Source organism: Python bivittatus, unplaced genomic scaffold, assembly GCF_059951505.1.
Source record: "Python bivittatus isolate LINGU-HERP-01145 unplaced genomic scaffold, Pbiv_v1 ctg000120_np1212, whole genome shotgun sequence".
In the NCBI taxonomy this organism is placed as follows: domain Eukaryota; kingdom Metazoa; phylum Chordata; class Lepidosauria; order Squamata; family Pythonidae; genus Python; species Python bivittatus.
This window is the reverse complement of record NW_028277037.1, coordinates 7,151,537-7,178,648: the sequence shown is the minus strand read 5'-3', so window position 1 is coordinate 7,178,648 and position 27,112 is coordinate 7,151,537. Positions and strand designations below refer to the sequence as shown.

Genomic DNA, 27,112 nt, shown 5'->3' with positions numbered 1-27,112 from the left:
ATCTGAAACTGGAGACTTTATTCACAACTCTTTCCAGTTTGGCTGGATTTAAAATTTACCTAGTCAATTGCTTTCAATGTTGTGTTCCATATGCTAGATGTTCCACTTGTTGCTGCATTCTGTTTCCTTTCCAATTTCCTGTACACACTCAAAAAGTATTGAACTTCTCTGAGTATTTTCTTGACAAGCAGTATTTATCATTTTCACAAAGTTGAGTACATCCTTCTTACTATGGTCTTTTCAATTAATGTGTTGTTCCCTGTCCTACCGGGGACTTTTTGCTCCCTGAAGATCAAATTTAAATTAATTAGCTTTGGAAGAGTATTAGTTACTTTTGTTTTACTAACTGGATAACATCATCTATAAAAGCAAAAGTAAAAAATCATTGGAATCACTTATAACCTGCTTGATGCTATAAGATATGTAGGTTATAGGTGATACATTATGACCAGTCTTTCAAAGAGGCGTGTCATAGTGATAATAGGATATTTCAATTATCCTGACATCTGCTGGAATCTACTTTGCCTAGAGTCAGAAGTCTGAGAAATTCATGTCCTGTTTTTCTAACAACTTCTTTTTCAGGAGGTAGAACAAGGAGGTCCGCTGTCCTGACCCTAGTCTTCACCAACAAGAAGGAATTGGTTGATTAAGTGAAGGTGTCTGGCACCTTGAAGGAAAGTGAATTTGTGATATCCAGGAAAGAACAGAGAAGAGTCAGACCTGCATCCTGGGCTTCAAGAGAGCAGATTCTGATGAACTTGATGGAAGGCAGGTCAGATCCAATGGCTTGAAATCCTGAAGGAGAAAAGCCTCCAGAAAAGATGGGAAGGTCTATGTGACAAGATTTGATAAGGTGCAGTTATATACAAGTCTTACAAGGAAAAAAAAAATGGGAGAAATCTAAAGAGGCCAGTGTGGATACATGCAGAGCTCTCTAAAATGCTGAAGAGACATGTATAGAAAATGGAAGCAGGGACACATAACCAAAGAAGAATACCAGATAGTCTTGTGAAACTATGGTAATGGGGCCAGAAAGGCTAGAGAGATACCAAAGGGTTGTCAAAGAAATAACAACAACAACAGTACAACCATTTGAGTATGTTAGAAATAAAGAGAAAGTCAAAGGGCATATAGACCCACTGCAAGAAGACACTGGTGAACTGGTAATGGGTGATGATGATTGTGCATCTGTGTTTTCTCAAAAGGGAAGAGGAGACCTAGCTGTGCATTATTATGCCCCAAAGCAGGAACTGCAGCTTAGGGTAGACAAGCGTAAGAGAGAACTGAAGTAATTTAAGCCAACTCAAGTCTCCAAAACCAGATGGATCGTAGGGTACTGAAGGAAGAATTGGAAGTGATTGTGAAATTGCTTTTGGTAATCTTTGAGGAATCCTGGAGCACATGTGAAGCTCCAGAAGTCTGGAGGAGAGCAAATGTGCTCCCCATCTTCAAAGAAAGGAAGGAGGAGGATCTGGAGAACTGCAGATCTGTCAGCTTGACATTATATTTGGCAAGAACTTCAAAGAGATAATTAACCTTTCTGAGCACTTGGATAGCAAGGTACAGATAAAAGCATGTATTTGTCAGAAATACATCATACCAAGTGAACCTGATTTCCTTCTTCAACAGAATTACTTCCTAAGTAGAACAGGGGAATACCACAGGCATAGTGTATCTGGACCTTAACAAACCCTTTAACAAAGTCTCTCACGATACTCTCTTTTATAAAGTGGTAAAATATGGATTAGATAATAGAACTGCAAGATGGGCTCCCAGCTGCCTGAATGACAGTATTCAAAGAGTGCTTGTTAATAGCTCAACTTCAGCTTGGAGGGAAGTATCAGATGGAAGTATCAAATGCTCTATATCTCCATGCTGACTTGCATGAGGCAGCTGAAGGGATGCTTATGAAACCCACTGATGTATAAAACTGGGAGGGGTGGAAAGAGAGAAAAGAATTAAAAAAGCTGTAGACAGTCAGTGGGCTGAAATAAAAAGAATAGAATTTAACAGGAAGAAATGTAAAGTTTGGCATCTCAAAAGAAGAATGAAAGGCATAAGTATAGGATAAAGGAAACCCAGCTTGGCAGTAGTACATGTGAAAGGGATCTGGGTATTCTTGTTGAACATAACTTACATATGAGCCAGCATTGTGGTGCAGCTGTTAGAGAGATAAATGCTATCTTGGGGTGCATTGATAGGACCATAGAACCTAAGCCATAGGTAGGAATTCTGCCCTGGCAGACCCTACTTGTACTACTGTGTTCAGTTCTGGGCACAACAGTTAGAAAGGACAGTGACATATTGTAGCAAGTTCAAATTAGGGCTATCAAAATGGTGATGCATCTGGAAACCGACCCTATGAGGAGCTGGTTCTGTTTAGCCTTAACGAATCTGAGTCTGTTTTGGTCTATGGCAGGGTTCCTCAACCTTGGCAACTTTAAGACATCTTAAAGTTGCCAAGGTTGAGGAACCCTGGTCTATGGGATACATGATAGCAATCTTCAAGTATCTGAAGGGTTGTTACATAGGAGGAGGAATGGATTTATTTTCTCTTGCCCTGAAGAGCAGGACCAGAACTATTGGGTTAAAAATACAAGGAAGGAGATTCAGACTAGTTATTAGAAAGAATTTCCTAAATGTACAAACTGTCAGTCAGTGGGACAAGCTGCCACATTAAGCGGTGAATTCTCTTTAACTAGAGGTTCTCAAACAGGCTGGATGAGAATGTCAGGGATGTTCTAGTGCAGTGTTTCTCAACCTTGGCCACTTGAAGATGTGTGGACTTCAACTCCCAGAATTCATGCTGGCTGGAGAATTCTGGGAGTTGAAGCATGCTGGCTGGGAAACACTGCTCTGACCTCCAAGATCCCTTCCAACTCTGTCCTTCTATGATTATGTAGTAAATGATACACTGCCATTCTTTTTTTTTTATAATACAATATAAAGAAGAGTGACTGTGTTTGTGAGAGAGACAGGCATGCAGAGAGGAGGGAGGAAAAGGCTGATCATCAAGATTATTCTATGACAGTTTGCCAGCTTCAGGTTTTAGAGGGACCCTGAGCATCTTATCTATATGCTCTTGTTCCTTCTTACTAATGTTCCCTGCCCATTTGCTGGAGCAAACTGGTCCTACAAATTCTTCCTGCCAACATTGTCCATCCTTCGGAATTAGAAAGCAAGGGAAAACAATGGCAGGGATGAGGATCGATAGGACGAGGTAGATATGTGATTTTGATAACTGCCTAACAATGATGATAATGATTCTGGATGAGCTGCACATCTACATCCTGGATTTCCCCCTTATATTTGACTCATCTTTGCTAATTGTGCTGTTTTTTTCCCCTTGGCTTGGCCACTTTTTAATCTTATTTAAACTGTTTATGTTGTTGGTTTAGCTCCTGCAAGCCACCCTGAGTTGCATGTGAGTAGGTGACTGTAGAAATGAAATTATAAATAAATTTACGCACACACATACACTTGCACAAATACCTGAGCCTGAAGAAAGCCCAAAACTGTACCTGTAGAAAAGAAGAAACAATATCTTTCATTGCTTAGGCTGGTTAAGCTGCTAGTGGTAGATAGTTTCCAGTCAATGCCCTTCTTGAAGTTTTATTCCCCTTAATTAGATGCCATCAAGGGTGGGGCCAACTCACTCTATTGATAAATCCCTACCATCCCATTGGTCTCCACCAATAATCTGCAGCTCTTCAAGCAACATCTCAATGACCTCCTTGTTCCAGTTCATTCATCTTACACATTGTTTTGCCTTCCCCCTTTGTCTACATTCCAAACATGATCATCTTTTCTCATCCATCATTCACTGACATCACTTGCCCAAACTATATGAGTTCCTGCTTGCTGATCATCACCTCAAGGAAGCTGTCAGTCTTTATTTCATCTAGATCTGATTGGTTCTGGTTACAGTCCCACTGTAATCATCTCCAACTCAAACATTTGGAGGTATTTATCTTCTTTCTCTTGCTTCTTTCTTAACAACCAGCTTTCCACTGCTTAAAATAAGGATTAATCTCTTCTTTACTTATCCAGTATACCATCCATCTTTATTTGTGAGCCCAAGGGAACAAAATCATCTATTGCTTTTGCTTCTTCAGTATCAAGTGTAAATTCACTAAGCGTGTGAGTTAAGATTCCATGTCTTTGTTTTAACAATGGAAAGAAATATGCAGAGATCAGGGTTGCCATGCAGAGTTCTCAAACAAGGTTTTGGGGCTGCCAATATTTCATTATCATACTAGAGATCATCCTGCAGAACTCTAGTGCAAGAGATGTGGGGAAGTGAGGTTTGTTGGTTGGCGAGATTTGTATGTATCTTTCTATTAAATGCTTGGGTGAGGAAGTTCTGTGGGTGGCAGTTAATTTGCATAGGTTATATTTTTTCACAGGTCCATAGATAGGTGTATAGATCCATTGATAGGTTTATATTTTACATTCTGTCATGCTCTATGCAGTCAAAGGTCTTGGAATCCCCTTGTGTTCAGATCTTCATTTTTACAAAGTTTAATATCCTGAAACTGTCTGGTCCAAATGTATAAGAGCTATACTTGGAGTTCCAAGATGCATGAAGAATGCTACCTTAGAGTTAGATTGGGTTTTTGTGGGTGCCACAGCCTGGTTCTATCTCCTTAATTTCTGGTTAAAATGTTTTTTTTCCCCTGGGGGTCTGGTTCCGCTAGTTCTCAGAGACCATTTTAAATCAACCTGGCTAACAAGAGCTAATACCAAACTCTAGTCTTTGGGTCTCTCTTTGGAATGGATTAGGGTTTGAAAATGCCAGGAGCCATCTTAAGCAACCTATCTGGGGTACTGATTTTTAAACCAGTCTAAGCCTAGTATTCAACCTCACAGTTAGTTCATGGATTTTTCTCAAATGGGCATATGCCGTCATCTTATCTCTCCTCAATTCAAATTCTGAAATTTTGTGGGGCCTTCACTTTGGCCAGGTTGGATGCACTACCCACCACAGTCCTGTGGGGATTGTAGAAAAACATTCCTCTTTAGCAGGGTTGATGCCCATGTGGGGTTGGTTCTACAGTTCTCCTTTGTTGTGCTCAGGGAACAAGGAATCTCAGAAGACATATATCTACCCCATTTTAAAGACCTATCATGGTAGAAAGCACAATGCATATCTGTCATTTCTTTTATCTGACCAGGACCCTGTCATATCTTTCCAGGTTGCCTGATTTTGCACCACCATTTGTTCTACCCGTCCTACCTATAATTGAAGATTAGTACAAATTTTGGTGATTGCCACTGTTATCTGTATTATTGTTACTATATTAATTTATTTTATGTAATTTTATTGTATTTGTTTACTTTTTAGTTGTATTAATTGTAGGTGTATGTATTTTTATTGTAGTGTTCTCTGGCCTAAAAGCTGAAATAAAGGTTTTGGTTTGAAATCTTACATGTTTATTATGATAATTATTTAACCCCCAATGAATATAGTCAGTAATGAAAATAACTTATTGTATCATGCTTTGAATTGTCAATTACTTGAAGCAACCTTTTGGTCACCTCATCTGTGAAATACAATTCATTGCTTGAATCCATATACAATAGTAACAATGTTTGGCAAACCCACGTAGAATTGAAGGAATTAAAATGCTTTTCCTTTTTCACCTCATCTTTAGCACCTGTTTTTAGAATTCTGTGAAGGTCTTTCCTAGTTCAGAAAACAAATACCACTATGTTCACTGATAGATTAGTCCAACTCTTTGCAATCTGGAATCCTGTGGATGGGTTGGTTTGGAAATATAAAAGTTGAAATTGTATGTATCTGGAGATATCCACTGAGCAAGGCTGAACTAATTTCCTTAATATCTTTCCCTTTTAAATTTGCTGAGTACATCAAGTGTATTTCCACCTTCGATCACTGACATACTGATGATTTATAACTGAAAAATAGAATGCTTCTACAAACAGCTAATAGATGATAGCTTCTTTATAAGCTCTTTTATAGGCTTACAAATACTACCCTATCAACTGTCAGGTTTCACACTAGATATGGATATAAGACTCAGATCTCAGATGCTTGACCCCTTATTTGAGACTTGGCTTCTTCAAAAGAAAACTTACAGATAGGACTAGCAAGATTTGTCTCTTAATTGCGGACATAAATGAAGCTATATACCCATAGGAGACTTGCCCACTGCAGAACTTAAAAATCAAGGGCTATGTATAAGTTTATGACTCAGGGTTTAAGTTTTAGACTTTCCCTTCCTGCTATTCTAAGCCAACAGATACTTGTCTGCTCTTTTTGTGGCCTTGCAAGACAATTGTTCTGTGCTGACACAGCAGTTCTCTCTAGCTTGGGAACTGCTGGTTCCTGTCTCACCAGTTTAATTCCTTACATTAATAACCAATATGAATAATAAATCAGTTTCAGATCCTGTTCCGCTAACATAAAATCTAATTTAGCTGCTGTTACTACCCTACCATAACTGAAGACTGAACAATCTCTTAGAACAGAAGTGACACCTGTATGTTTAATATTTAAGAATAAATGATTTTTCAGTAACCTGAATATTTCAAATTCATAAAAGAGTACTTCATTATTATAAATTTGAATCAAGTTAGTGTTAATTGTTTCATTCAACATCTTTGCCTTTCAATGGTGGTAGGTTAATTTATTTCCTTATGGGAATTACTTCGTATGTCCTGTCTAAAACAGGATGGTCTGGCAATTGATTGTCCCATTTTCTTCCAGATTGTTCCATTAGTCTCCCGGAATAAGCTGATCTGAGTCTTCAGGGATGGTTTGTATGTATACTTCTGGAAGAACCTTATCTGGAACAAGAAGGTTTTTTTGGTGAAGCATTCATTTTAGATGTGTTTGGGTGGGATTCTGAGTAAGAAGACCCAGGCTTTTAATTACTTTTCATAAGGAATGTTTTGTGACTAGTTATTTTCTCAAGGTTAATCTATCACATAAGGTAGTTGTAATGATAAATATTACAGTGTAAAACTGGATCTTGATCTCTCTGAATGGGAAATAGGCAATCTCAGAGGGAAGACATATTTTGTCCTTTGTCCTCCTGCCTACCTCTCTAGTTGGCTGCCTGCCTCTGTGACTTCAGGGTTATTGAGGTGACTCAAGTATATCATTGAAAAGGGTGAATGTGGAATTTTAGACATCTTTTAAAACTTTGGTGGGGAAACCCTTTGATATAGTAGAATCATTCTGCACTAAGTTTTACTGGAGGCTTAACACATTTATTTTTACTTGTCATTTCTTTAAAAAAAAACACAGAATATGGTGTTGTAAAAATTTGACAGGGCAATCTTGAGGGGTTTAAAGGTTGCAAAAGAGTTCAGCTGTTGTTCTGGGGGCTGTGGTGGCCAACATCTGCTTTGGACAAAGAGCTTCACACAAAAAGCACAGGTGATAAATAGCTAGTAGCATTTTGAAGAAATATTTATTGTGTATGACCCAGTAAGTCTGTGTATTGCCTATGACTGAATGGAGAAAGTGAATTCTGTGCTTTATATACATTATAGGAAAACTAGGAACCAGGAAACGTCTTAGCAGTAAATAACAATCCCATAAATTAGATTAGCAGGAATGATTTATATCAAGTATTTTATGCACATAGGAACACTTTGGTACTCAGTAATGAAATATATTTTTATTCAGCCAGCTTACAACATAACCCACAACTATAGTGGTCTGCTCTACAGTAGGACAATCTTTGCCGAACTATTACAAGGACAAATTCACAAAGCAGAAATATATTGCAATGGCCTCTGGTATACAGTACATTGTAACAAAATGTCATCAATTTCAGTGATAAAATGGTATTAAAACATAGGGTGAGGAAGAAGAAAAACAGATAGCAATGGACTTGTGTTGGTTTGAGGTATGGAGCTTGTTTAGAATAATGAGTGCTAAGGGAAAATTCTTTCTTGAATTTGATTACATGCAAATGCTTCCATGCTATGTTTCTAATGAAGACAAATAAATACGGCTCGACACTAGTCAGCATTCTAACACATCCAGCTTCAGGTCACCAGATAATTTTGGAAACACTTTACTCAAGCCTTTATTTATTTACAACAAAGACTGAGATTTCATTAATTCCACTTTTATCCCCGATGGCCTGCTGTGAAGTTGCCTTTCTGCAAGCCAGATGCCAAGTGATACAGATGTCCCATGCACTGAAATGAAAAGGAAGCGGTTTCCCTGGCAACAATATTAGTACAAAAGCTCTCTGAATGTTCTCTCTTGCTCATGGAAGACTTGAGTAATCCAAACAGTACAGAAGAATAATAATAAGCATCTGATCTGAGTGTAATGCCGCAAAGAGAGATAGTGAGAAGCAGAGAAGAGGTGGGTTAATGTTATTTATAAATGTGGATGTAAGGCGCCTTGACTTCACTTCCGCTTTGAATGATGTGTTTACAGTGGGATCTTTATCCCATCAACATTCAGGCCATATTATCCCATTATATTCCAGCTTTCTTAGGATCAGAAATGAATAATAGCTTAAGAAACTACTACATAGCACAGGAACTATGGAACATGATCTTGAAAAAGAAGTAATAAGTGGGCTAGTTTAAGACACAGGTTAATGCATAAAGGATTTAGTTGACCATTTTTATTTTCCAGGTTATCATTGCTTTGCAGGGTCCCATACTTCCTGTTTATTCATTAGAGTAGTAACTTGTCCTTTTCTCTAGGACATTAAGGCTGTTCTCTTTATTTTATCCCCATGATAACAACCCTATGATGTATTGAGAGACAGTGACTGGCCCACTAACACCCGCTGAGTTTCCATGGCTGCTGGTGGACTTGAACCTGGGTCTCCCTAATTCTGTTCTCTGGCTGATGCAAACACTTAACCCTTTTAATCCCAATGTAATGTTTACACTTTGGTGAAAGAATCTGATAATAAGGCACAGCTATTCCAGAAAACAGTGGCAAAAAATGAGATCAGAAAGTAATTAATCTTGGTATATTGTTTTTAGTACTGCAATTAAGGCTTAATTATTGTTGATTATTGAAAACTGGAAAAAGATTAACCATAATTCAGGTAAAATTATGGTCATGGAGCCCAAAAGTCTTTGAAGAAAGATGTAACTTTGGAATAGGCATATAAAAGTTCAGCCAGAAATGATCTACCTCAATTTTTAAAAAAATCAGCTGTAGTCCCTTCTCATGTTAATACTGACAATGCAAAGAAATGAAAATCAGTGTATGGAAATATAATTTACAAAACACCTAAAACTCTTTTTGCCACAGAAGTATTAATAGTCACACTTCAAAAGGCAAACAAGCCACGATTTGAACAACCAATACTGTTCAAGGAATGATGGCTACTGAAGACTCAGTTGGATCAGAAAAACAGAGGATTGAAAAGATCTGGAATCTGTACTCCTTAATTCCTGAAAATGGGGTTTCATATATGTTTATTGCCCAGACAACTTATTTTCTTTACTGTATGCCCCCTGGTACATATACATCTTTATACTTCCTGAAAATTATTTGCTAAAGTAAACAAACAAGCCAGTACTATAAAATAATGAAGAACTCTTTAACATAAGCATTGTTAAAGGGAATGGAAATGCATGTCCCTTAATATGTTTCATAAACATCTACAAATAATGAAAACTTGGGCTGCCTTTAAATGTTTTTATTTTCCTACCTTACTCTTTCAGGGCTTTGTATTTTTATTTCCTATATGTGATATAGTAGAATATTACTGTTCAAAATAATACAGATATTATCTGTTCAGTATTAGGAGACACTTAACACAAAGGGTAATTGAAATGAATTCCCTAGCAATGAAAGGGCCATACCAAATGTACTTTGAAACACAGAGTAACGTTGCATTATGGACTGCTAGTTAAGGCATTAGAACTATGGTTAGGTACACGCGCCCTAACCCCAACTCCAGCTCTCCTTTTGGTCAACACCATGTCTTTTCCAAACCGTTCTTAAAATTACATTTTCATAGGAAATTATGGTGAGAAATAATCAGCTTTCTCATTAATCAGGTTTTGTTCATTGGAAACTGCTGGCAATCACACACTGTCCTAACGCAGTACTTGTAAGCGTTAATCTAGGCACTTGACTCAGTGCGTGAGTCACGCATGTATGTGAACGTTAAATATATTTTAAAAGCAGGCAGCTGGCATCTTCTTTACTTCCAAGAATACCTCTGGGTCCTATGTATGCAGCCCCAATCACTCCACAGTCCAGCCAAGCAGCCTTTAGCCCAGCAGCCAATTGTTTTAGCAGCCAGAATGTGATGTTCTGACAGTGGTGTTCTGGATCAGACTAATCATGGGAAGAAGGCTGTTTAACTCAGGGGTACCACAGTACTGAGAACTACACTCAGAGTGTATCAGCAAGTGAGTTTATTTATTATAATAGTTAACAATTACAGTTCTATCTATGCTTATCTAATGCAAATATTATTCAAGTACGTATCTATTTCTCATACATTTATATGACTATCCTTTTTTTAACCTGCTGTATTGTATATAAACGAGTCCCATATTTCATTATACTTATCTATACAGAGTGTTTTTTTTCCTGTGTTGTACTTTGCTTTTTTGTTAAAGCGCCTTCTGTGTTTTTTATGTCTTTTCAAGAATAAAAAATAAATAAATGTGTTTACTTATTTGTTTAATTAATTATATTCGAGGCTGCCTGATCTACTAAGCAAGATAAAAGCAACAGAACAAGAGCCGACATACAACAAAAAACAAACTAGGAAAGAAGAAAAGGAACAAGGTGGCAAACCCAACAGATAACCCCAGTGGTCCCACCAACATCTAACATCCAGTGATGGGGGTTCCAGTCACCCTAGCTCAAGACCTGGGAGGACAGCCAGGTCTTTATGGCCCTCCAGAGTGCCAGAGTGGGGGAGCCATCTAAACCTCACGGGGAACCTCATTCCAGAGGGCAAGCATTGTGACTTTGCTAATCCTTACAGTGAGTAGGGTGGTGATGTACCATATTTTACAAAGAACCGTGCACTTTTTGAAGGGCTAAGTATTTTTTTGAAGAATGCTTCATTTGGAAAGCAGGAAGTTTGAAATTGTCTATTAACGCTGAACAAAATATACAGGATGTCTGAGCAGTGTCTTCGTGATATGATATTATTGCAGTTAATTGAGAGTAGATACAATTTTAACATTGGCATCTAGTCATTTAATTATTATATTATATTATATTATATTATATTATTTAATTCCTACAGTTTGCTGACCTCTTGTGCTGGGTAAACTATAAAAGCTCATATAATTGGTCACTCACTGATTCAAAGAATAGTATCAGTCAGCTAAGGGTGTATCAAAGGACAAAGAATTCTTCTTTTTCTACTGCTATTACTACTACTACTATTGTGCAGCAGAATTGGAAGAACTCTGTTCTGGGTTCCAGGTCTTCAGTTAGGACAATGTAGCTGCTAACGAGGTTACCCATGGATCTGTTCTTAGCTCCTTCCCTCCCCAATTGCCTAAAGAGGCATAGTTTTTGGAAAAGGGAATCTTCTGGCATCAAGCAAGCAAAACAACATTACAAAGGCACATGGTACTTCCTGCGAGAGCTCTTTTTTACATTAACAGCTCTATAACCACTGTGATTCCTTCTGTGTTTATAGCCTGGCTGTTTGGAATCCTGCAGTTCCATCTTCAGGAAGACTGTCTCTCCTTGTGTTGGAGATGCAAGCCTCAGTAGGACTTTGGCAGAGTCACAAATATGTTGCTCACTGACTATTTCTGTCTTGCAGAAACCTGCTTTCTTTGGTGTATGGGTTGAAATACAAGCAGTGAATACAATAGCCTCTCCTTTTTATCTACATGCTGAGTGTATCCAATTCTTCATACAAGGGGGACAATCAATTCCTGCTGTTCATCTTCATTCTTTATACAATACTGCATCCATCATTAGCCTAATGGTGAGTTCAGAAAAAAATCACTTCAGAATTGGTTTCTTATAGGGAAGACCAGAAGACGTGCTTTACTTCAGATCCAATCTACAGTCTCTCTTATTTATGAAACTTTAGATGTCTCCTCTTTGACATCAATATAGATGTGAATAAAAACAAAAATCAAGAAAGGCTTCTTTTTCAGTAACATTGCATGATTTTGGCAGCAGAAAACCTACCTTATTTTAGAGAAATTGATAGTAGATGCAAAATGACAAAGGAATCAAAATGAGGTCATCCCAAATTCTATCCTATGTTTCTGTAATTTGGGGGGTAGAGTGAAGTTTGTAAGAATGCAACTCCCTCTATCTATATGTCTGTGTCACTGTATTTATAGGACCATCGCATGCAACAAAGAATACAAGCATGGAATTATATGATTACTAGTCAGATTTCAAGAAAAATTACTAATATTGTTCTGAAACTTAGGAGCAACAATCAATCAACCAATCAATCAAATATTTATTTATCAAGTCCAAATCCAAGAAAAAGACCCACAATACAATAAATATAAAAAGGAATTTTTAAAATTGTGAGAAAATCCTAAAACTGTTAACAGTAAACAATAACCTAAGGGAAGAACCCGATGGCTTCTAACAGCTATAGCTATTGATAACAATTTTGCAATCTTCTAAGAGGTTTCTGAAGAGTGGTCACCCAGGAGAAGGATAATGGGTCCCTGGTTGCAATGGCAATTAGGGTTGTTAACAATTGGAAGTATGAAGTTCGATCCCCATTGGCTATAGCACAGACATTTTAATAGCCCATGTGAGGCAGATTCTACTTCCAAGTCTGAACAAAAACAAGTTCAGCTTCCATATAGAAGGCTTATTTATCAACCAGTTGTTGTCCTAATAGGCAGTGCCCCAATTTGGGCCAAAGTTTTCTATGTGAAGCATATAAGATGTTAAAGAAATGTTTAGGGACCATCCAGGAAGCAGGAACAATTGTACTATAAAAGGGATGAGAAAAATTGGCTGTGTCATTTTGGATATCTAGATCCCAAATCCTCTGCTTCAGTTCAGCCACAGTTTTATCAAATCCCAAATCAGTGCTGACAAAGGAATCAAAATGAGGTCATCCCAAATTATACAGGATGTAAACAGTCACGTGACTTATAACAATGTCAGAGTATGTGTTCTGGATGCAAATAGTTTTCACTTGGTATTCCCAGGTAAGGCTGGGAAGCCTCCTAATGCTGAGCTCACACAATATAAAAGCCATGGTTTGCTAAGCCATGATTTACTGAACAAACCACAATAGCTAGGTCCAGATAACATTCTAAGCCACAGCAAAAAAAGCACATGATGCTTTGGCATGCTGTGAAAACCCTGTCTGAAACTCAGCCAGTGTTGCACAGGGATTGTAAACAGGAACTTTATAAATAGCTTCAAAGCTACTTGTTCTTCTTTACGCAAAGAAACAAGGGCAGGATTACAACACTGATTGCTCCTTTTTTCATTCATATTGACATTCTAACATACCTGGCCAAACTGAAGTCTAGCTGGACAGGCTAGGTTTGAGTTGCAGAAGAACTGAGGTGGAATGCAGTGTACCCCAGTCTATGCAATGCCCCCAAAGTACTACAATTCCCATCCACTTTTGTAACTTCCAACAAGCCTTGACTACCCAAGCTTGGTACTTTTCCTCACGCTCCTGGCACTGTTGCTTGTGGTATCTTCTTAGAAATCTTCATCTGGTATTTTTCCAAATGCAGCAGAAGCTGAAATCATCCAGACCAACCCTTTTTCCTTCTATGGCTTGCTCTGAGTGAATCTCCAGCACTCCATCTTTTGTACAAATATGTGGTATAAGGTGCCAAACACATATAGAGGAACCACATAACTACAAATCAGTATAGAGTAACTACAAATTAACACTGGAAATAATATGATAACATCAAGGAGACACAATTTGTTTATGGGTCAATGCTCCAACAAGCTAAGATAACTTCCTATCTTCCTCCTACAGTTCCTTGTTTTCCCAGTGATGATTAGCCAGGAGTGAAGAGACAAAATAACTACTGCCAACCTCTCTCAAACAATTCCCAAATCAATATGTGGGTTCATAACTTTGTGAGCATATATATTTGCAACCCTAGGACAACATTTTGATGAAACTATGTAGAAGTTATGCAAAGGGAAAGGGAGGGAGAGAATGCATTTCCCTTAAAATAGACCTAGAGTTGTTAAAAGAAGTATTATTCATGACTGCTCAATCTTTTCTGTAAAGAAAACCGTACAAATAGACAGGAAGTGGCCAAAAACAAACAAAAAAAATGTGGCTACTGGAAATAGAGTTGGAAAGAGGGATCTTTGTATAAGATAATAATGGAACCAGAATTTAAAAATGACAAAAAGAAAGAAGCCGGGTGGTTAGCAATACATCAGCAGATGGCCATTGTCTCACACAGCATTACTCAGAAGTTATTTTACCAACAAGAAAGGTGCTTTGTGAATAACAGAATAGACTGTACTAAAAGTACCGCCATAATGTAGCTTCCTTTGCTACGTTCCTTATTTAACGTGACTCTTCTTTTGTGGGCATAAGCTGTCACGCCATTAAATGTTAAGTTTCTAAAAAGATTCTTTACAAGCATAGTTCTATTAAAATAAATACCGCTAACAAATATTCTATATCTGTAAGATGAAGTCCCTGAAGTGGCATTCAGAAATATAAACAGTGTCCCTTTGGTGTTATCTGTTAATCTTCTTAGGATGACAGTTGTTTTCAGCCCCATGTGAGACTTACAGACAAAATTGTGGTTACCATGGAACTGATAGCACTTCTGATCAGGAACGGATTCAAGGAAAAGGATAGACATAATTCTCAAGCAGCAGAAGCCCTTCTTAAAAGCCCTCATAGGGTGCCTCCTTGAAAAATTGACCAAGTGTAAGTGAAACAAAGAACTGAAGCTTTGTAGAAATTATATTTTTGTGAACAGGGTGGTTTTCCCCAAACTGGGTACCTTTCTGGTGTCTAAATTTTGATTCCCAGAATTCAGAGCCAGCTTGGCCACTGAGTATTCTGGAAGCCTACCTAGACGGAGGGATGTATTGGCACAGTGGCAGATTGGCAAGAATTTAGTAGTCGAAACCCATTTTTCCCTTTGTGCTTAAAGAAATACCTGTGCAGAAAGGGTTATTGAGGCAGCTGAGGCAATTTGTGAATTACTTCACACCTTAAGAGAAGTTATCCAGAAGAGCTTTGCAGATTGCATCGTTGTTCTAGTTAATCACTCTTGCCTGCTTCTTATCTGTATTCTTACTCTCTGTTAACATAAAGAGTATAGCACCAGCTCCCTACTCTAACACCTGCCAAAGGGAAATGGACAACATCTGCCTAAGAGCGCTGTTCTCATAAATGGTCATTTCCCGAGGTATTATCCAGATATGTTATCACACCATCCCCAGATGCTGTCGGAAAGAGACTCTATCTTCCCTAAAAATATTCTTGGCAGATATTCCACTGTCTGAAGCAGTGCTTCTCAACCTCAACCATTTTAAGATGTTCTGGCTGGGGAATTCTGGAAGTTGAAGTCCACACCTCTTAAAATGGCCGAGGTTCAGAAACACTGGTTTAAAGTTATGATCAAGTCCCTGATTAGATGTTCTACCAAGCTATCCAAGTGTTATTGTTTATATCCCCGTCTCATGAAAGAGTATACAAAGGTAGTAAAAGCACCCAGACAATTTGAACCTTGGCATAAAGACAAAGGTCTGGGAGAGTGCTGCACAACTACTAGTTTCAGGGGGTTCCCTGCATTTCCATTCTTGGGGTTCCTGGCATGCTGAAGGGCTGTGGATTGGCATTTATTTCTCTGTGAACTCTCTTAACTTTTATTCAGTAAAATCTACTTTGGCATTTTATCTTGGTTTGAGCCTATTACCCTCATATCCTAAAGAATCTATTGGCCCCAGCTGGCCCTGGGGGTGCCAATACAAGCGAACCCTAGTTGAATAAAGTTGGGCAAACCTCTGCTTCACACATTATCTTAACAGAATGATTATCAAGCTGTGAAAGTCTGTGAAGAACTACAGGCCACCTCTACCAATGCCAAAACAACTCTATCTTTCTGACAAATGACAAGTCAATAATGTGGGAAGAAATGCCAACGCTCTTATTAATCTTTTAATCTTGCAAATTAATGTAATCATGTCAGTTAAACAGAAAGAACAGTTGGGGCCAAAATAGTAAATATAATACATCCTCCTATGGCTTATTCTTCTGGTGCTGATAAATCTCTCAAAAATAAGTCAAGCTATTCTGTAATCCATTCCTTTTTCTCATTTGAAAAAGGAGAGGATTTCTCATTTCTTTATTGGCTCACTCAAAAATAATTAAAAAAAAACTGCTGTAAAGTGAGTAGCCACAAGAACTCATAATTCCGATCAATGTCTATCCCACAGATAGATCCATATGTGGCAAAGTGTAGGTCTTGTTACATCCAAATCTTAAGAGAGCAGGTATCGTACAGAAGTGATCAATAGACACCTGATTAAACAAAACTTTCTTCAGATAATTTCACTAAAAATGCAGGGGTGTCAGGGGGAGTTTAAAAAGTCAAAATCATAGCCATAACCATATGATTGAAGTCCTGCCTCTTTTTGGTGTACTGCATGCACAAACAGCTTTGATAGCACTGTTGCAGCCATGTTCTTGACATCTGAGACCGCTACCCCATGGGAACCCCTGAACAAATTAAGGAAGTAAAAAATTAAGGACATTAAAAAAATCTAAATGAACTTTTTGAACAACCTCAGCTGCTTTTAAGCTTTCATTGAATGCACAGTTGCTAAACTGGAGCTTAGAGCTATCCAATGGATTGCTGGTATGCAAAGCAATTAATTCCCTTAAGGTCAATACAGCATCACATTTTAATGTGGCTGTTTAGCTAAGAGGTATATTGTACTGTATTTAGTAATCCTCATAATTAAGGTATTTGTATGCTGAAGCCATATATTTCCTGATGAAAATATTCATGAATAGGGTTTAAGTGGTGGTTGTGTCTAATTTAAGACTACTTGAATCTTGAATGCACATTTTCAAACTTCAGTGAATACTAATTCAATGTTTATATCTTGCCATTCAGTCATTAATTTTTGCAAATCTATTTTCTAACATTCAAAAGAAAAAAGTCACATATTTAAAGAACTTGGAAATATGCAATAATTTCTGAAAAAAGGCAATTTTTTCTCTGTTAAAATTTATTATACTTGCTAACATTTCCCCAAAGGAAAATTCTAACTTCATTAGTAGAATCTTCTATAATAAAACAATATGGATGCTATATTTTCTAGATTTGCTTATTTTGAGTGGTTTTAACTATTAATGGAAAGCATTTTCGAACAACTAGAAAAGTATGGAAAGAGGGCACCATGGAATCTCAAGACACAAATTGAAGACCCACCATATGAGAAAAGATTCAACAGATTCTATGACCAAATGAAATATTAAATAGATTCACAAACAAACGAGGCTCAGTTGAATCATTTTAGAGACCTCAGTTGGTAAAAGTGCTTTTTCTTTCTTTAAATCCAAATCCTAACTTTGTTAACCAGTTAACAACTGTGTCACATTAAGATATCAGCCATAATGGTCTCAGCTAATACAGCCTTCTAGATGTCTTAGTACTATAATTCCCAGAATGCCAGCCTGTGGTGCTAAGGAAGGGTTTCTAGAGTATCTTTTGAATAGCAATCTTTTGTACTGTGGGATAATTATAGCTATTCCCTCAGAGTGCAATCCTAAGGAAGATTACTCAATTCTATGGAAGGTTACTCAAATATATCAAGAAATAGATGGAAAGAGTTTTATTTCCCCATAACGTATTTACTTATAAGAGGTTTATTTGCCCATAATATAAATATATTGATTGCCAGGCATTTGCAATCAAGTATTTAAAAATAATTTCTAAAGCAATGTTCTTGACTTGCAAAATAATACTGTGGAAGCAAAAATATTGACTCCAAAAATGCAAGTTTTTTTTAAAGTGACAAATATCCTAATCGACTGCCATTTCAACATAAAATCAAATCAGAATTACAGGAAAGACAATGATTAAAAATGCAATGTAACAGCAGTCGTGATAATATTAGCAACCGAGAATTAGTATGATGCAGGAATTCTATGGACAAGAAGCCATGAATTAATAAACACTAGGAACAAGGTTATGGCATTGCAACTGTAAAGGCCTGTTTGACATTCATGTCTTGCTGCAAGGCATCCTCTGTTGTGAGAGGTTCAACATTCAGGGAATACAAACAACTGATGCAACAGAAGCCTTGGTTAGCTGAATGGCTTCTGGAGAATGATCCTTATTAGTCTACACAGGATTTGTGGGGATGTCTGCATCTCCCCTCCTCGAGTGATCCTGCAAGTACAGGAAATGTTTTCCTCTCTCTGACAGTTATCTGCATATGCGTTTTGGGTGGAGGTATTTTGTTTTCTATCTTTTTTACTATCCCAATCATAGGTTCTTACCTAACCACAGGGTGCTTGCACTATGCATGAAAATTTACATATATTTCCATGTGAAATAAATTGTAAAGTTGTCTGAAACAGTGGATCAGAGACCAAGATTAGGTAAGGGGCAGTAAATGCTGAGGAAATGGAAGGTGTTCCATTCCTAACTATAAGACTTTAAGGGAATCTTATCACTCCTAGGACAGGGCTCACACCTTCTGAGTAGGACTCAGGGATGGTGGAATCCCATGCTACCAGATTAATACCACTTTTAGTTCTGGATTTCTGCTCTGAGTTGCCATTCTTCCTGGTGTGTAGGACCAGCCATTGTGCAATTGGATCCCCTCATTCTAGAGCATTCCTATGTGAAGAACTAATGGCAGGAGATGATCATTGTCCATTGACTTTGCTAGTGTATGGTGGTGAAGAGATTTTCTACTCAATTTCCAAAGTCTCCTTCAATGTGATCCTGATCCTGACATGAAGATGGTGGGTACCTCATCACCCAAGAAAGCGTCTGAGAAACTAGACCCTTTCTTGTTCTAGGTGTTCTCCATTTGTGGATAGCAATGACTTGGCTTTCTGGTTGTCACTGTAAAGAAAGCAGTAGCCCCCTCTTTCGCATGGATCATATTTCACTAACATTCTTTCCAAAGCTTGAAGCTGGTGTGAGACTAGGCTGAAGCTGCCATAACCTAAAGATGAAGCAGGCACGTAAGCAGAGAGGACAAAAGCCAGGAAACTTATCTATGAGATCCCTTCAGGGAGGTAGATAAGAAGGAAGCAAATCCTTAAGGAAACAAAGGACCTGAACCAGACAAAAGAAGTTGGGCCTGAGCACATGGAAACCCTCACCCCAATCCCGTCAACTTGTAAATCAACCAAGCAAGGACTTTTGGGGATTAAAGGGGTCCCAAAGCCTGCCCACTCTGAGTCGCCTGAGCTGAGTCATCTGAATTATCTTTGGATCCAGACTTGGCGGCTTCCATCCCTCTAGCTAGTGCCTGGCAGTCTAGTTGGGAAGGATGTGGGTAAGTGTGGATGAGCGTGTGTGTGTGTATGAAAAAGAGCAAATGTACCTTGCAACCAGTAAAGTTTTGCTGTTACTTTAAATTCACTGGGTCTCCGTGTATTACAAAGAACCTCTTGGGCCTCAGTGTTTGGTTGGAAGTGATTTGTGTGTGTCCCTAATTATTTCCTGGCTGTTGACCGGGGCTGTGTGTCTTGTCTGCTCCAGCCGCACCTCTCTGGAAAACCCAGGTAGAAAGCAAGGTGGGCTGACAAGATCCATGTGGCTCCACAGGCTGTGAGTGTGTAAGTGGGTGACCATAAGCCGAACCTGGGAGCAGCGTGTGTAACACTGGATCCTTATATAAATCAGAAATGTTATGCTTTCTTTCTTTCAACTGGTTGCTGCCTACTCGGGTTTGTCTCTCACTAATTGAAGAATAGACACATTATGGCCTGCATGTAATATCCAGCTGTTTATGGTAACTCCTGGAGTAACCTAAGATCACACTACTGGCATTCAGCAGTAAAGGGTGAAATCTTGCAGCATGAATCCTCTGCTTGGATTATCACCTTTCTTTTAATTTAACCACCCCCACAAATACCCTTCCCATCCAAAAAGGTAAAAAAATCTTTGGCCTTGCCCTCTCCAGTCAGTTCACAAAAAAATTCCATTTTTCATCCTCATTAGCAATTCAAGGGTTAAAATATAGGAGGTGTTATAAGGTGGTGTTCTCTGCAGCAGCATTTTTTTTCCTTTAGTTTATTACAGTCATAGACCAGTACAACTAAAAAGGCATGTCTACTTAAAAATCTTAGATATAATAATATCAAGTAAAATCTACATCGTAATTATAATTTGGCCGACTGAATGTTATTTATACATGAAGTCAAACGGCCTATCCTATAGTGTAATTATTACTCCTTAAATTATGATATCCTACAATTATGGATCGTTAGCTAAAATAAGGTGATGATAAAATGATAATATCTAAAATTGAAATGTGTTGGTGATATTTCTGTCTGTTTTTTCATGGTCACCTACTTAGTCCACCCCTACCAAATCGATTCCACTCAGCAAGGCCCCCTGACTCTCGAAGTAGTATTTTCAGGTCTCTTTGGGCACTGTTAATACAAACTAAAATACTAGTTGGCTATAATCCATTACTGCAAAACCTTTCAGCAGCATTAAATCTGAGACAAAAGGAAAAACGTACCTATATAATCAGGAATACTGTGCCTTACCTATTTCTAATGAGAAGTATCAATCCTAAAAAAACCAGTGCTTATTTCCAAAAGAAGATATTTATTGGGATCTGTGTGGTTGTCTCTCTTTTTCTTCACTTAAAGACTAATCATGCTTCAATCTCAGAAGCCACACGGTACTATCAGCGTGTAAACATGGAACTGGAGAAATATCATTGTCTGATCATACCTTCTCCTCTACTACTGTGACACACGTCAATGTAACTCCTGTGTCTTCTACATGCCATATTTAGGGAAAGGGGAGATTTGTCCGAATAGACTCTGGGCTAAATATGGCTTTCTGGGAGAGATCAACTGTTCCCAAACTTGAAGGAGACCAGAAGACTTGTCTCTAAGACAAGAAAATTCAGCAAATAATCACCTATTAAAATGGTAGGATTAATTGCTGACCTTTGCCCATGATGTTAAAATTAGTACTATTCATATCATATACTTATTGGCAAAATCCACTCCTTCTCTTAAAAGAGAAAACTGTTTCAACCCACTATTCATATCAGTGTTTACATTTCTTCAGCAATTTTAAATGGAAGTAGGAAGAAACCAAAAATGCTTTTAAAAATCCTTTTTCTATACCGATTAGGTAAACTGATGTCTCTGATAGTTAGATCAGAATTACAGCAATATTGAGAGATTTTCATATTGCATTATCTTTTAAGAAAAAAAAGAAGTTAGTTCAGCTTTTACATTCTATTTTTTTCCCCTGTATATTAGCACGTAAAGAAGAAGTGACTGATGAAAAATCTCCCTGCAATATTTCAGGTAACAAGTTGATCCAAGAAAAAGAGTCATGTTAATAATTCTGCATTTCTGATTATCAGTTTTACCTCGATCAAATTAAAAACCAGTAACTAAACCCATTCTTCTTTCTCAGCCAAACACCTCAGCAAATATATCCATGGAGGACATGCATATGGAACATTAGATTGTACATTGGGGGGAAAAACCACTTATTTTACAATATATAATTAAATCAAGAACCAATGTCAAGAGAATTCCTTCTTTCTGACCCATAATCTTTACTCTGGTGAAAATACTCAAATATAAATTTTACTTGGAATATTGGGTGCAGCAGGGAAATAGTTCTGGAGAAAGTCTTTTTAATGAATAGAAGTTTTATTAGGCTGTTATGAAACTCAGGTCCAACTGAGTAGGTATATGCAGTTTTCCAGGTGGACTATGACCACGTGGTTCAACACTCACATATGTCTGAGTATTTAGTCACTTGTAGAAGTGATAAAAGTACAAGGCTTTGTTAGTAATAAGTCAACACTGTCTAACTCAATTTCACTCTTTCATGTCACTAAAACCCTTTGGAGAAAAATACCTTATTAAGATGTGGAGATACATATTGCCAATTAAAAAGGCAAAACACATTTATACAGTAGGTAAAATTCACTTCAGGCAGGTTTGGGAACCATCTGTCAGATAATTCCTAATCTAACAAAGTTTAAATATAAAATAGCAATAATAGATATGACCTAATGCTTGGAATTCCTACTAACTTTGAAAAGAAATAAGCGCAAACTTCAGAGCTTCTCCATAGTTGATGGTGTCCTACCACTCTCAAACAAAACACACACATGTTCACACAAGTCAGCCATTATTGTATCTTATGTGTGTGTGTTTGTGCAACACAAACATCTTTCTGTTTACAAATACAATTTAGTTAACAAATACTCAAGATTATCTATCCATTCACCCATCCATCCATCCATGCCAGCTATTATTGTATCTTGTGTATGTGTATATGTATTTGTGTATGTGTGCTGCACACATCTTTCTGTTTACAAATACAATTTAATTAACAAATACTCAAGATAATCATACACATTCTTACAATGATAGTTAGCTATTGACTTGTACAGTTATGCAATCAGCCAAAGATTCAGCGTTTTTATTCATTCCAATCCAAAGGTTGAAAATAAACTATAGAACTGCCCCCCCCCCATCTATAGAGGGGGTCAGGACATTGTCCATCTCTCCATCAGCACAATAACCCTCCCCAAACAGAATACAGTTGGGTCAAATTTGGTGTGGGAAAAGAAGCTAGCAAAGGAAAGACTGATTTTGAATATGGGCTGGATCAGGCTGGGGGCTGTGGAGAAAAGGAAATTTGAAATCCCCCCCACTGCATCTATGTGGAAGAGACCAGTGGGCAAAGCTCAGAATTCTGCCAATGTCTCCAGTCATACATTGCCTCGTCTCCTTGCCACCTTTCCTTGCCACGTCCACCCTTTGCGAAAATGGTAATACCGTCCTATTTTTAACATGTTGTTATCATTCTTTTATAATGTTTTATTATGTTATTTCATTGTTGGCCATTTGTACCCCATTCAGAGACTTCCATGACGGACCCTCCAAAAATGAATCCATAAGTAAAACGTTAATAAATATGAAATAAACATTATTTAATTATTTAATACATAGTTATTTAAAATCTAAAGAAATATTAAAACCACACCTTGGAGATTTGGCCATTGTGCCATTGAATTGTGGAGATGTGGTTTTGGGGTTCATGTGTACTGCGCATTGCAACCAATGAACTCTGCTGTGATTATCTGAACCGGGACAAGAATGGGAAGTTCTGAATCAGACTTTGAACAAATGCCAGCAAAAATATTTAGTAAGCCAGTATTGCAGAGAAAAGATAAGCAGATTTGTCATACAGAGAGTCAAGACACTACAGCAGAAGCAGCAAATAGTTCAAATTACACGAATAGGTTTCAAATTACTGGCTAAGAAAAAGGCATTCTAAAAGCAGAATCTCAAGTCCCAAATCATCAGGACATCAAATAACAAGTAGTCAAGGAATATAAGTTATTGTTTCCAGAACCGATGTTTCTTAGAGCTAAAATGCTTCAAATGTCCAAACACCTGTTGCTACTTATCAAGTCCTTCAAAAGAAGTAACTAATTGAAAATCAGACAGTACACTTGAGAAAGTGCCTTCTCTTGACAAAACCTTCAATCTTCAGATAAACACTACATTTTGGCTCCTGCATCTTACATGTCTACGTTCCCTAGGACTGAAGAGCCTTTGAACTCAACCTGACCAGGGGGTGGGGGTATCTATAAAATCAAGATGGTGTCCACAACTGCATGACTGAAGTCTTGTCCCTTTTTTATATGTCTCACATGTACAATGCATATAAAAAAGGACTTAGATCACAGCTGCCATCTTCACTTTTGTGATGCCCCCTGAGGACATTGTTCATCCTGACACATTCTTCCTTTCTCCTTCAGGGCTGATTTGAGCTAAAGTGACTCTCCCAATCATATCATTTAAACTTAGATGAGAAGTTAGGCTAACTGCCTCTTCTAACTTCTGAAACAAAGAAGACATGCTAGGAGAAGTCACCAAAAATGGGGTTCCTCTATTTCTTCTTCTTGCTCTACCCGAAAAAAAAGGGGGGGGCAATGAAGCAGAAATGGGGTGGGAAATGTCTTCTGATATAGTTCATGGTAGTGTTGATCCTGATTGCACCATTAGAGATGTTTTTTTACCCATTTTGGAGAGGAAGGGCCTTCTGAGCCAGAAAAATGCTATGGTGGTCTTTCCTGCAGCTTTGAAAAGGGTTGCTTCTCAGCTGACTGGGTTATTGGCAGTTATGTGTAGCCAGTGCATAAGGGTCAATTGGTTAACCAGTCAACTTTGTTATAGGAACAGTCAATATTGAAGTTTGTGAGGACCTTTTCGTTTCAAAGAACAGAACAGAGTGGCTATTTATGGATATATGTTTTTAATTTGTTCTTCCAAGGACTTTAGGGCAAAGCTACATAGTACACTGGAGATGAGTATAACATTAATTAGAAGCTGTTTATATTCATAAGGTGTTTTTGAGAAATAGACAATTTGCTGCAGGTAACTGTAGGTGGAAAGGATTAATGATTCTGTTTGCCTGCTACTTTTTCTAGGACCATTATCTTACACCCCTGCTTCTGGAAGCAAAATATGAGTCTCTAATCTTTGCATTGAAAAATGAAACCAAACCTCTCATTCTATTATTAATTTTTACAAAATTATTTCTCTTAAGACTGATATTTTGGAGCATAGTTCATCAGGATATCTTATATATATGTTTGTTCATCAGGCTACCATATACAGTGTGTGTGTGTGTGTGTGTGTGTGTGTATATATATATATTACACGCACCTTGTATAATATATGTTTGTTTACTGTGGATGTATTATAAGTTGCAGTGCAGCCATAATAAATACATAAATGAATTTCGGTTTTACAGCAAATTAAATATGGCTTCAAGATTGATGGTTTCAGCTCCTTTGGCTTGTTAATACAGCTTTATGGCTATCTGGAAGTCTTTCCCAGTTGGTTTGCCCTTCAGATGGTGGCTGGGAATTAAAGAAAGACCTCAAGAGAAAAAAGCTGATTGAGTGGAACAGCCCATATGCTATCATATCAGTGGTAAGCTTGTGAGATGGAAATAATAAGTAATGTACACTTATATCCTGAGAGCTAGTAATCATTAATTTGAGGCCTTCCAAATTACTCCTTCAAAGACGAGTGAAACCACACTGTCATTCAATGTATAGGAGTTGTATAACACATAAATAGCTTCCATGCATAGCTCAGAAACTTAATAATATGCAGGGATCAGCAGTCAAAAAGACCCCAGACATGATAGATGGTGTTGCAGAAGTGGGTTTGTCAGAAGGGATCTTCCTGTATAAAAAGTTAATTTTCCAACACTATATAATTAATGCATTTAAGTATTATTTTCTTTAATAGCAATACATTGGTTTCTAACTGATTCTGAAGATTTTCCACATTTTTAAATTCCACTCCAATCCCAGTGCAATATGATATATTACCATTTCACACATTCCTATTTTTTTTTTTAATGATTCTTGACTATGGTTGAGGAAGTATATCAGCAGTAACCCTAGGGACAAATGCCAGCTGCACATTTTTTAAATTATTTTTTTAATTTTTAAACCTACATACCACTGCAATTCTTTATCTATCTGTACCACATCTTTAAGGTGGTAGTACTCTGTCTTTCTGCTTTTCATTCAGTTTGGAACAAAATAAATAAAGTATGTTAAAGTGCTCTTTCCTTACTTTAAAAGTGATGAATCAGCTTCTGGAATACACTAATTTGTCAAAGATAATTAATAATGGGAAAGAAGATGCGTGTGAGTGCATTGTAAGGTGGGCATGTCCATCCATTAGAGCTTTGTCAGAAAACTGTGCTGAATAAGGAATCTAGTTCATTGTACAACATATTTCAACTTAAAACTAATTTCAAACAAGTACGGATCATGACGTGATTCCACCTAACACCTTAACTTTGCAAGTGGATGATGAATTAATCTCAGTTTTCATTCTTCTCAAGTGGAGTAATGATGGATTTTAATTACATGTGCCTATTGTGTTTAGTTTTTTGCAGGTGAAAGAAATTTCCAAAACTGCCCTCTGCTCCTGGAAAATTGAAGAAAATGCATACTGTGACATATTCTAATGAGATGTCTTAATGCAAATCTAGAAAATGGGAGAAACATCATGGAATTGCAAGGTAGGCCTTGCAGGAAGACGACACTTACCTTCATATGTTCCACTTTCTAAGAGAGCACCACTTTTCTCTAGTTCCATAAAATCTTCAACAGTGATGAAAATATAATCCACACCAGGGACTTCCCCCTCCTTATGAGGCCTTGTAGTGCCTATTTTGAAAGAAAGAAAAACCATATTGATCTATCATGTGCAGGAAAGAACAGCAGACTCCCAAAGTTTTATGCAAAGTTCAATTCATTGTATAATGTCATAAAAACTGGGTTCCTAACTGGCATATTTTATTGATGCAGCTTTCTAATCAATGAACTATACGTAAATATAGATCTGTACTTCATTCATTCTTTCACTCACTCACTCACTCACTCACTCAGTTATTTGTTTATTTGTTTATTTGTTTATTTATTTATAAGATTTATATAGCTGTCTAACTTGTGTAATTGTGAGTCTGGGTGGTCAAATAAAAACTAACCAGAAAACAATGATTACAGAATTTAAAAAACTATGCAAAATCAAGAGAAACAAAATCCATAAGCTATATATCAGACTATTTATTTATTTATTCATTCAATTTATATAGCCGCCCATCTCAGACCAGTGACTCTATACTAGACAATATATGGCCAGAGTCAAACACATAGTCCATTTTGCAGAAGACAGGCTCATCTATCATCCTGGCCCACATGAGGGGAAAAACCATATTTTTGAAGCTTTCTGGAAGGCTAACAGGGTCAGGGCTTTATCAGTGACTGAATAAATCACTGATTTATAAACAAACGTGATTAGAAGTTAGTACTAAGAGTTAAATATTAATATTTGTATCAAACACACAGAATGTATGTTTCTGAGGTAGATCACAAACCTAACACAATCCTAGCAGTGTGGTT

At 37.5% G+C, this 27,112-nt stretch overlaps 1 protein-coding gene across 12 annotated transcripts in view; it reads right to left on the bottom strand.

The window, feature by feature from the left end:
- MAGI2 (membrane associated guanylate kinase, WW and PDZ domain containing 2) overlaps positions 1 to 27,112 on the bottom strand; it is a 659,127-nt gene that overhangs the window by 248,951 nt on the left and 383,064 nt on the right. For all 12 annotated transcript variants that reach the window (XM_088134918.1, XM_088134917.1, XM_088134920.1 and 9 more), the window contains one exon: positions 26,258 to 26,377. In XM_088134918.1, the coding sequence (XP_087991044.1) occupies positions 26,258 to 26,377 (120 nt within the window). The remainder of the gene's footprint in view (positions 1 to 26,257; positions 26,378 to 27,112) is intronic.